Consider the following 12,906-nt stretch of genomic DNA (forward strand, 5'->3'; position numbering starts at 1 on the left):
CCATCCGTGCATTATCGCAGTGCTTTGACGGCGAGTGAATTTTGCATCACTTTGATCATGCGTAATCCAATGCGTTTGGAATGGATTCGCTTAGAAATACTAATGTTCAATGTTAACGCAACAACATTAACAGATTGGAACTCGTTCGCGGTGAAATCAAACGGTTTCGCTATATTTTCAACGATGAGTTGAGTGTCCTTTATTTTCAAGATAATTTTGTATTATTTAATCAATTATTTTACAAATATAACTTAGAAGATAGAATGAATTGCAGTAGGTGTTCCCATTCATTAATTTGCTCCACCTAAATTACAGACTAGGTAAATTTTAAAAGTGAAATGCACTGCTGGTAATTACAGTCACGGGCCGCGTCTGCAAACCACCTCAACTGAAGAATGGTTCTTGCATGTAAAGGACTGGCAACGGCAACACTTCATTGATGGTGAGGATCTTTTCTTATCCAGTGCACATAACCGACAAACACCGCATTTTGGAAAGCTTCTGTTTTATTCTTCTGTTATCGGTTCAACTGCCCTACCGTAATTCACTTTGAGAAAAGCATTTATATCTTGCGGTAAATGTTTGACATTTGATTTGACTCTAGCATAGCTCGAAGCTCGATGCTTACAACTAAGTCGCAAGAGTGGGGGAAGCGATAAGGCGCGTTTGTCGTAAATTTTACGACAGCGCGCCCGCTGGAAGTTTAATAAACTATATTTGGTTAAACAATTTTTGATTGAATCTTATAGATTCGGAATATAGTTATTATGTGAGTAATTAAAAAAAAATTAACAGAATTTCATTACTTTCTGTACCCTACAAATTATCGCCGAATGGTAATGAAGAGGCTTTGAGAGTAATGAAACTTACAATGTGGAAAGGTACCAAAATTTATGTTATATTTTGTGTTTGATGCTGGCAGCATTATCTTCATTTTGATATTTTGGTCCATTATTTTTAAAACATTTCATATGAATGTTGCAAAAACATCTGTAGGCAGAACTAATTACATACGAAAAAATTGTATTTCTTGTTTCCAATGCTCACAAGTCTGAATAAAGAATTTATTTTTTCACTATAATGGGCTTTCCTTAATAACCTATTCACCACGTCAAGTCAGACGATACTTAAAGTGTACAATTTCAATTCTATTTTCTATCACATTACAACATCTGATAGATACGGGAACACATTTCTATAAAATTATATAACATACAAAAACAAAAACAAAAAAAGAATTTGCCAAAACATGCAAATTTTAACATAATGATGGTAAATAAATATAATTCAGATACCTTAAGGTTCAAACATACATATAATATAAATACTATAAGATAACTCCATTAATGGAGGACTGAACGCAGTTGGCGCTAACAAAAAATTGTCCAAATAAGCGAAGTTAGCAGTCCACAATGGAGTGCTGGTACCTTCCCTGATGTATGGAACTGGCAAAGAATGGATAAAAGTAGATTGAATACTGTTGAAATGTTGAAATTAAAAGCATGTGTGATTGTGTGAGGAATGTGAAGATCTGCAAACAGTGCAAGGCTGATGTAAGCGTAATGAGTAAGATTAAGAAAGGGACACTTAGATGGTTTGGGCATATAGAGCGAATGAGCGAAGAAAGGAGTGTAAGGAGGATATATGATGCAAATGCGAATGGTAGCAGAAGTCGGGGACGCCCGAGGAAGACATGGCATGGTCAAGTGAATCAGATACTCGAGTCGGGCCATGTGTCAGAATAATAGAAGAGAATGTATGAATGTGAATGAGGCAAGGAGTGGGTGCCATGACTGAGTAGTTTGGCGGTCCGTCCTCTCTGCCTACCCCTGCGGGAAACGGCGTGATGGTTAGTTAGTTACTTAGTTTATAAGATATTTTCTCTCCACTGGTTTCCAGAAACTTAAAAAGCACATGAAAAAATGTATAAAATGACATCATTCTATGGTAAATATTGGCTTTTTCCTGCATCTGATTTTTGGAAACTAAAATAATTGGGAAGGATCAACAAGCATAATAATGCTAATAAAAACACAATAATTCAGAGTAAGAAACATTTTATTTCGTATTTTATGTTCCCGTTAAAATGGATTAAATGCATGTTGTTAAATCTTTGGAATTTACTAATGGATATTATTTGAGATTAACCTTTTGAACGCGTTAATATGCTCCGTTTTATCTATACCCGTACGCGGTACATATTTTCAAATACCTATGCATGCAATTAAATGTCAAATTATAGCATTCTGGCATGATTTATTGGACTATATAGACAGAACAGATTATTCTCCACAATATGAAAACAAATCCTCGTGTGTCAACACTTTTAGATGTTTATAAAAACAAAAACATAAAATTTCATACAAAGACGTACCGTATCTTTTGAATGTGGTCCCGCCATTCACTCGGCGTCATAAATAAACCACTTTCGGTGTCTGTGTACTTAGGCCACTGTGTTTATAGACACAAGTGGGACACCATGATCACTTATCATTCTTAGTTATGAAAAGTTGTGAATGACAAACTAGTACTAACGCCATCCGTTGACAAAAATGTAAACTAGAGGACTAAAAGGCGCGAAGAGGCGCACTTGGTTATCGATCTTTTTTTATGAAATAAAATTTTATTTTTGAGAAATTCTTGTAGATATCAGCATCGTGATAGTTCTACAAATGTCCAAGTGAGCAAGAAATACATTTATGACGAAAGAGAGCGGGAATATCGGCCGTCAAAGTTGCCGTATCAACTGTTGATACAGCCGCGTGTGAGTATAGACTTTTTGCCGTAACAACAGTTGATACGGCCGCGTGCAAAGAGTTAACAAATAATATTGTTAAAATTTTCCAACACAGTCAATTTTTATTTTAATATGGCTGAATTCTTTTTAGAATCTAAACAAAACAAAAAATATCCATAATAATTTCTATTTGTAAACTGTAACATTAGATAAATAAATATTGAAATTGGTTGGTGAAGAGTTGAAAGTCGTAGTATGAAATTTTTACACAACTGCATAGTACTTTCATATGAGTATACTATATATGTAGCTGAAATATTATATCTGGGTCTCTATCCTCTCCACCCTCCCCTTAGGGGACACTGAGTGTATTGTGTTTCAGGAATTTAGGCCATTTTCTCAAAAAGTATATTTCATAATTATACTCGCAAAATTATGTAGGGTGTGTTCCAGCTTCAAGCACATATTTATTAAACAAAAAACTAATGGTGTATTTTATTTCACCTGTAGTGACCTTGTTCGCACTGCAGTGCCAAAATAAATATGTAATTAAAATAAATTACTTGAGGGCTTTAGGCCATTTTCTTTTTTAACATTACATATTTCAAAGTTAACAACACTCAAATTTAGTATCCTTCAGCATTTTATAACGGAAATGTAGTTAAATCGACTGTATTAAGTCAAATAAATATTTTTTACAGTACATCAAAAAGAAAAAAATATTGGATAATATTCTATATAATAATTCAAACAGTCTTCCACATAGATTATAGCAACTGTTTGGTATTTAATATGAATTCTACCTAAGATTTTTGTAATAATAATAATACATAAGGCTGGAAATAGTGCCAATCGTACATCAGTCGCATACGGTAAATGTAGATGAATGTATGAAGAGCTGAAATGCAACGCAGCCACGCACGAGACGCTACGCACTGCATCCATTGATCCAGTTTGTGAGTGCTGTGTCATCGGTCAACTGAAACGCTTACAATTGCGTGATCTGATGGGCGTTTTGAACACAGTCTTATAAAATTAATATTGTAAAAGAGCGGGTTATTACTGAGGTGCATCTTCGCTCCCGTCTTTGGGACCTTCCTAATAATTTATAGAAATATCGGGATGCTAAGCTAAATGAGGCATTGTTTCCAGACTTTACTCAGGCACCATCGGTCTACATGTCATCGCGTAGACTTACAGTCAGAGACCGATGAATGCGCCCTACGTGTACGCATGTCACTATTTCCAACCGAATACTTGCATACAAAATCAGCATAGAATATCTTAGTAATGGATACACAAGGGCTATAAATGTAGTCCGAGGATAGACAGGCAATAAAGGACATTTATGTTAAGCTGTGTTTACTATAAAAATACATGAAAAATATTTCTAGACTAAAGAGAATGCCTAAATGCCAATAATTATTGCAGTATATCTACCCCCGTTCACTCCATATTTTGAATATTTTCTTTTCATTTAAAATACATTGAAAATTTGCACTAAATTATAGTAATATTAAAATCCATAGTGTTCTCAAAGGGAACACAAAATATTAAAACAAACTTAATTAAGTAATTTTCATAAATATTGCGTCTATGTACAGTAAAACTTCGGTTTTAAGTTACCCCTACTTCAAGTTTTCCCACCTTTTACGCCAAAAAGCAAGTCCTAATTTATTCCATACAATGAAAGATTTTTTTAATTTTCTACCCAGATTTTACAGTAGTGATTCGTGGCCACACCTATTAGGAGTTCAATCGCAGATTAAAAAAGGGAGAAAAAAAATTCCTCAGATATATATGAAAAAATTCCACATTGTATATTTTTCCTTAGATCTAAAGGAATTTTATCACATCACTGCACCAGAGATCAGCAATCTAGCTACAAGATATAATTCGGCGATTCATTAAAATGTCTATGGCTAAAGAATATAATGTCATACCTAGGTTACAAAAAAACAGTTTCAATCCTTGCACACCGAAGCGGGGTAACACATTTTCCCCAAATTGAGAGCATTCAATTTCAATTTACGATTATTCAATTCAACTATTGCTTGACTATTCAAACACAGTAAAAGATGTTTAAAAGAAATCGATTAACCCTCAGGTAGCGGGAAGCATCTGGAGTCATTTCATCGCGCTTGCCTGCGGAAGCGTCTTAATTCATTTCTTGGTTTGAATTATTGCTGTATTGCATACAAGTATTATGCAGAACTAAAATTCCTTTGTAAAAATTCCACATTCATATATGTAGCGACATATCAAAAAATATGTTCAATAAATTTATTTGTTTATCTTGGTTAAGGATTTAAACTGTCCGACACACGGTTTACCATTCAACTCGTTTCAAATTTGCAGCATCGGTAAAAACGGTTTTTTGTTCGGCGTGCAGGCGCAATAGACGTTTAGTGTGATATCAGCAGAACCATGCGCCGCTTTTCATTTTAGGCAGATTTTGCGAGGGTCTTTTAGCAATTGTGAATTTAGGAATTACATTTGGCTGGAATAAAAATATATTTAAAAAAAAAAATTATCAATATAAAAATGCATTAGAGCTGTGACCTAAAAAATAATTTCTCATTAGAGATTTGCGTCCAGTGTATGTTATGATACCTCTTGTTTAAGATGCATCACGTTTGTTAAATAACTTCACAAACATATCCTTCGGTACGGCCCGGCCGGCGTAGATATTCAGTAACATTTTATTTGTTCGGTAATATTTCATTTTGTTGCCCCAAAACAATTATTTTGAGTTATTTATGATTTTTTTATGTGAATAATGCACAAGAGACCCAACTGCTCCCAAACGGTCTGGAGCCAGTGAGACTATGGCTTCCCCGATGGAGGTATATTGTGAGACTGGAAGTAGTGGGGAGGGGAAGGATAAGGAAAAAAAGAGGAAGATGGGAGAGTACCTGGCTACTCAGATCACTAAACACGGCTAAAGCCATTTGTAGCAATGTTTCGATTCTGAATTGTAGTCTTACACCAGGGCGATACTGAGAGTATCTTCCACTCTGGAACGTGCTGCAAGTATACTACATATTATTTTCAATTAATAAATTGTGAATTAACACAAATTCATCACACAAAAATTACTTGCGCACGCCAGGATTTGAACTTTTCGACCTTCGGATTGCTGGTCAAGAGCCTAACCCCTCGGCCATCTTTTTAGTGATTAGTTAAGTTATAGATGCGTTATTTGAGTAAGGTTTACACAAAGAATGATCAAGTGATATATATTTAATTACAATTTGAAAAAGTATCATTTTTCAGCCAGACGAGATGAAAAAATGTGCAGCGTGGAGGTGAAATCACTCATAAATTTGAACGCAGCCTAACAGTTGAAGAGGAAAATATTGTATTTTGAAGTACTTACTATGTAAATCGTACTCTGACAGTCCGGTGGCCGGTAAACGCAATGATGTCAATTTATATAAATATTGAAGAAATGTCATATTTTGCTTAAAAATGGCGATTCTTCTGAAATATGTATTACTATTGGTTCTTTGGAATTTGACAGGCCAGGCATATTGGCGAGAGCTGCAATCTCATTTTTCGCAGGACTATTTAAACAATGTCATAGTTTTATAGTTTTGATTTCTGCGGGAATAAGGTCATATTATTTTTCATAAATCAATTATCAATTTTCTGACATTTTGTAGGGGATATTAACTTTGTCATAAAAAGTTTTATCCAGATGAAGTTACGAAACTGGTTTCAGAGGTTGTGAGAATTTCAACACCATTTTCATTTCGTGAGTATTAAAATGAGTAAGTTTTTTAAATGTGCATAAAACCGGTTCATTATTTCCACTGTGAAAATTTTTGAAATGTATGGAGAAGAAGGGGGACCTCGCTTTTTCAGCACAAAATAATGAGAAAAAAAAATGGTTTTTAGGTTTTGTGGTTTTCAAAGTGATGGAGTTTTAGAGTAATAGTTTTATTTCGAAAATTGAGTAGGTACTTGATAATCAAATTTTCCTACCTTTTACATTTTCCTCAGTTTTACAAATCTTTTTAACATTCCTTTGAAAAACATTAAAAAAACATTGTTTTACTGTTTTTCTTTACAAGAATTTAATATCTAGCGCTACAACATTATGATTACGGTTGCTTCGATGGATAAGATTTCATTTTAAATATCCAAAAGAGATGAACGTTTAGAATAATATAGAAAAAGTAAATTCATATTGCATTTCAGAAAATTTCAAAATATAGATATGCACTATCATTTTGTTACAGAGTGTCTTTAATATCATCTTACATACTAGGTTTAAACATACAAAGACTAGCATAAATCAGTATCGTCTTAATTAAGTGAAGGATACAAATTCATTTCATAAAGATTGATGACCACGACCACTCTAGAATTAATTGTCCACACCAGCGGCAGACATGGCTTTATCAATACAAGTCCATATAACATTATGTTTTTCTCCGAATATTGAAAAAGGGAAAGAAGAATTATAATTATTATACCACTGAGCGAAATGCCCCCTGCAAATCAAATATTTATCACAGCATATTCGGAATATTTAGCAATTACATAATAACCACAATGAAATATTAAGTTTAGACTTTTTACTATTTAGACTAATACATTAACCAAACAATATGTAAGAGAATCTGCAAATACAATATGGTAATAAATTTGCATTACACAGCAGACATTTGTCCTGTACCAATACAAATCTACTTACCAATTTTTGTATTTCTTTCTAGAGTAAGAAAGAAAATTTAAATAATTTGGAAGATCGGTAGAATAGAAATGGTTAATGAATGAAGCCTCAATACTAAAAGTAAAAATAATTGAAAAAAGAATAAATCTCAAAATACATAGATTTATCATTAAGTATTATGAATGTTCTGTGGTCCACTTGAATTACTTAAGCAAAAGTCCCCAAAATGATAACTTGAAAATAGAGATCTTACAGTAAAAAGATAATACGTATACATATTTGTAAATTCAATTTAATTTGGCCAGAAATACTTATATATTTATTCATATTGGTGTGTATGATAATATCATAATTTGAAAATGCATGAATTAAAAACCAAAACAACAACCTTTGAATGTAATTTTATTCTGAGAGGTGAGATAAACTGGATAGTGAACTTATGTTTTATCATGATGAATATATATAAGTAAGCATAATTATTTGCTAATTAATGAAAGGTCTATTATGTCAGGAAATATTTACAGTAACTTTAGTTGTATTTCATCCAGTAATTAGAAAATTTAGCTCAGAAAAACTTGAATTTACATAAGAGATACACATATATTTGGCCTGAAGCACTATTTGTTGCAACACTTTTAAGGGAAATATTACATGTATGTATTTTTATGTTAATGTATTGGGAAGCATATCCAGGATATTGTAAGGGAAAGGTAAAATTATGTACACCACATCTCAACAGCCTTAATAAAGAGAAATACAACACCTGGAAAAACTTACCTGATTTTCCTCTTTCTAATATAGTTTTTGGTATATAATAATTAATATTATTGTGTTATTTCATTATTAGACAAAATCTTGTTGAAAGGTAGCTTGAACCAAGAGGAATGTACTCAATCAACAGTAAGATTTAAGTTTAAGAACATCTTCCAAGAATAAACCTAAAGTTAATTTGGTGATACCAATAGCTAGCCGTAAGAAAATATAAGAATAAATCATCAATAATAATATTATTTAAATGTACAATATTCAAGTTAAATTAATAAGTATAGGAAACTGTTTAGAATTGAAAAAAATGCACAAATACTAATATAATAATAATTTATAATCTCACCAAATATGGTGGCTATAATACATACCTAAGATGTTATAATACATATGTGAATGAGTATGAGGGATTGATAGTAGGCGTATGATGCAGGAAAGAGAGCTAGAATAAGACATGTCATTACGTAGTTGGTGGTCACAGCAGACACAAAGTTACACTGCACACCCGCCCCAGCCACAGACATCCAACTATTTCATCTATTCCACAACAGATAGTAGGTGTATTATGGGGGTAAGAGAGCTAAAATAAGACATATTAATATGTAGTTGGTAGTCACAGCAGACACTAAGTTACACCGCACAGCCGCCCTAGCCACAGACATCCAACTATTTCATCTATTCCACAACATTCTCAGAATTCAAAGGATAAATAACAAAATAAGAGAGCAATAAATCTACGTACTAAAGCAGGGGAAATGTGTTCACAGTATGTAGTTGTTTTATCACATTAAGCATTTTTACCAAATGTTGTTTAAGAGATGTTATTCATATATGAGGGATTTCATTAAATACTTGTAAATATTGTTCACACCATTCTATGATTTAAAGTAAAGTACAAAATCGTGAACCAACCTTTCACACGTTGTATTAAAATAATTACACTTATGTTAGTCTCATCTTAATTCTATGAAATTCATTTCTTGCGTGGATCTCTCCGGTTTACATCACATTTTGACAAATTACTAATTATATTTGATCGGTCGACCCGCTATTAATGGCCACATTGATAAAAGGGTTAAAGCACACTGCATGCGTATGTTCATAGTTCTAATGTTACAATTAGGTGAAGAGTCTAACAAAAGTCCAATAGTCAAATTCTACAACTCTACAGACTAAAACAGGGGGTACACAATGTAGATTGTGTTCGGATTTAATTTACAGAAATGTTGTATTAGAGTTAGTCTGTATGTCCCACATTATAGAGTTTGCAATTCAAAAGTTTCACAAAAAAATGGTTCCAAATTTATGAAAATGAGTTATAAATAAGTAGTAACTTACAATTCAAATATAATGAAGGTACAGTCACTGTAGGCAACAATCCCAAAAAAGAAAATTAAATACTGTAAATATTTTCACATCAGTATTTTACAGAGTACATATATACTTTTTACCAATACTTTCTGTTCAAAGACCTCTCTCAGCCATTCAAGTAAACAAATTAATGTCAAATTTATTTTTTTAAACATTCAATATTTTAAGTCACAATGCGCTTTGTTTTATGATAAATATTAATCAATATTGAATTTGTATTTCTTTTTAAAGCACACCATCCTGCTCTTCTTTCATATTTCAAAGAACTTCATAAATATAACTTATAATATGCTTTTATACCTATTCACTTTTATTTCAGTCCCTCTCTCGTAATTGTGACTTTCTTTATTCCTGTACCGGGAGTCATTAATTTCATTTGTAGATTTATGTACAATTTTATGAAGACATCTAGGTTAAGTAATAGATTTACCACAAACTGAAAAATAATTACATATTTATCAGGATGTAAACCTTGGAAGTTTCATAATGTCATAATCATTCCAGCTTTGTGTTGCGTATATATGGAAGATAACCGTTAACTAGCAGAACCTAGCGTGCAACAGTGGTAATGGCATCCTTGAGAGCGGCCGAGACATCCTGGGCATGAAGGATGGGATCGGGCGCAGCAGCAAGGGGGCGGGGCCGGGCCAGGGCGCGCGCCCCCCGCTGCAGCTCCTCCAGGCGCGGGGCAAGCGCCCGCAGGGAGAACAGGCGCTGGGGAGGGGCGCCCTCCGCGCAGTGGGCCACGCAGGCAGCCCCCAGCGCGCCGAGTCCCTCTGCCAGGCGGGCCCAGTGCCCCGGGCCACCCGCACGCAGGGCCGCCTCCAAGCCCCGCGCCAGCTCCGCAATGCCCTCCGGCCCGCCGCCCACCGGTGTGGCGTAGATGGCCGATCCTGGCTTGCCGCCCTTCACCGCTGGTTTGGCGGGCACTATGGGCTTCTCCTCGCTCACCGAGACCCACTGTCTTCTCTCAGCAGACTTGTTATTAGCGTTTAGACTGCGACTCATGATGTTAGAGATGGAACCATTTTCAGATTTTTGTTCTTTATTAACTATATCAGACTTTGGTGGTTCTGAATTCTTTTCATCCATTCGCTTTTTATTTTTATTACACAGTTTAGGACTGGGTTGAGGGGCACTTTCCGCTTCCTTTGGCTCCCACAGCTTCTTCAAACTACTGATACTTCCTGTGCTGCGCCGTTTATCATCATCTTCTTCCACTTTTGTAATCAATGCTGCATTTAGTTCTGTATCACTTTTCTTAGAATCTGAGGTGTCTAAAATATCTTTCTGCTCTTTGGAAATGAGAGGTTTTAAAACTTCATTGCTCTTATCATCGGATGGGGTGTCTACTTCTTTATCCAATTTGGCTACTGCACCATTTGAAGTATCCACTTTTCGCAGTCTCGATTTGAAATCAACGATTGATCCTGTACTCTCTCTCTCAGATTTAGCACCCAAAGGTTTCTTTTGAGTCTCTACTTTTTTTAGTTGAGATTTGTAGGTATTTTTAGTGTTTTCAATTTTGGAAGTATTTCCTAATTCTGTTTTGTTTATAAATTTAGAATCAAGACACGATATTGGAGTAATGTCAGATGATTCATGTTCTTCAACTATCTTATGATTGTCAACTCTGGCGCATTCTAAATTCAAACTTTGTGAGAGTTCGGAGACTAGGCGGGCTACAGGATCGCCGATGGAGATGTGGTGCGCAGCCGGAGGGGGGGAGTGTTGGTGGCGACCCTTGCGGTCGGAGCTCTCCTTGATCTCCGTGACTAGCTTGAGCTCTAGCATCTTGTAGTTGACCGGGGGCAGGTCTTCCTCGGGGGGCGGCGGGGGTGGGAGGGGGGAGCAGGCCAGCGGAGAGGGCGGCTGCTCGGGAGGGGGTGGGGGGAACTCCAGGTCAGCTAGGGTAGGCCTCTCCTTAGGAGTGGTACGGGTGAAGGAGCGTACTCCCCCCGAAGAGTTGCTACGGATCATGTGCGGTGGCGCTGGGGCCCGCGCTGGACCCTCTCCATCCAGCTCCCCCTCTCCATCCTCTCCTTCTCGCCGCAGAGACTCCAAGTAGGCTCCGATGCGGGCCCCCTTTGGTAGGGTACCGTATCTATTAATGGCCCTCTTCACATTTTGTACTTCCAATGCAGCAACTTGTGGTACAATCTGTAAAATAATCAACCACATCATGAGTGCAATTATTTTTTGTATACAAACAATTGAAGAGTTCAAATAATGAAAATGACTGTATTTTGTATTAATCTTTATAAATTATCACACTTTTGTAAATGTATTGAAAAACAAAACAAAAAAGTAGATAAACATCCTAGTTTTACAACCGCCGGTGATAAGTGCATATTTACACTATTTTAATAAACCAAAACACAAAGTTCTCTTCGGCTGAAACAGATCTGTTTTAATAAGTTACAAAGTTATACCTTACTCTTGAGTTGTATATATATGTAAAGAAAACCACTTAGGAGTGCTTTCTTTAAGTTTGAATTTGCCGCGTTACCGACAAGTTAGTTGGTGGCCCGCTAGATGTCACTGCCGACAGCTTTGACATTTGCGAATTAAAGCGAGATATAAAAGTAAAAGGGTCATCATTATTTCATTAAATACACCGAATACACCTGAATATAATATCTCACATTATTAAGAAACCTGAAATAAGGGCTTTAAATGTTGTTTCTTTTGTTTTTACAGGTGAGTGAATCTTTTGTTAACAGATAATGTGATGTTTAAGAGTTGTAAATACGTATTGTTAATAAATCTTTTGTTTTTACAGAGAAACGCAATTACGCCTTTGATTTCAAATTATAGTTTTAGATTATAAAAAAACTATTATAAAACAACATTTACTGCAACTATTTAACGAAATATGGAAAAATTGAGGTTTGATTTTGCTGTGAGACCAACGGCAGATGGAAAATCAAACTTCATATGCATAACCTCAATCGCTACACCTGATGGTCGGATTTTTGGAATACCACTCGAATCCCAACCTACAAATCTACACCAAGAAATTACAAACACTCCAAACTATGCTAAGGTAAAAAAAACATTAAGTAAAAGACATCAAACAAGGAAAATATGGATAACCTTGACGGATGATATGTCAAAAATATATTTAGATACAGAACAAAACTTACAGTTTAATGATATTTACCTAGAAGAAATTACGGAAAACACAAATAATGCTGAGTCTTTACCTATTGGATCAAGTCAAACGCTGGAAAAACTGTTGGAGAAATTGCTTGAAGGTAAACAAACAAAATCTGAAACTCAAAATTTACGGAAAATTAGAAAGGATTTTATGATTGGTAAATTCACTGGCAGAAGCTCAAATGCAAACCAG

At 35.1% G+C, this 12,906-nt stretch overlaps 1 protein-coding gene across 1 annotated transcript in view; it reads right to left on the reverse strand.

Annotated features, from left to right (window-relative positions):
• Positions 1-7,819: 7,819 nt before the first annotated feature.
• Abl (tyrosine-protein kinase Abl) overlaps positions 7,820-12,906 on the reverse strand; it is a 96,167-nt gene continuing 91,080 nt past the window's right edge. The window contains exon 11 of the mRNA XM_089646023.1: positions 7,820-11,714. Within this exon, the coding sequence (XP_089502149.1) occupies positions 10,104-11,714 (1,611 nt within the window). The 3' untranslated portion in view covers positions 7,820-10,103. The remainder of the gene's footprint in view (positions 11,715-12,906) is intronic.

The sequence above is a fragment of the Hesperophylax consimilis genome, chromosome 23 (assembly GCF_061612785.1).
Source record: "Hesperophylax consimilis isolate HC1 chromosome 23, BYU_Hcon_1.0, whole genome shotgun sequence".
Lineage (NCBI taxonomy): Eukaryota > Metazoa > Arthropoda > Insecta > Trichoptera > Limnephilidae > Hesperophylax > Hesperophylax consimilis.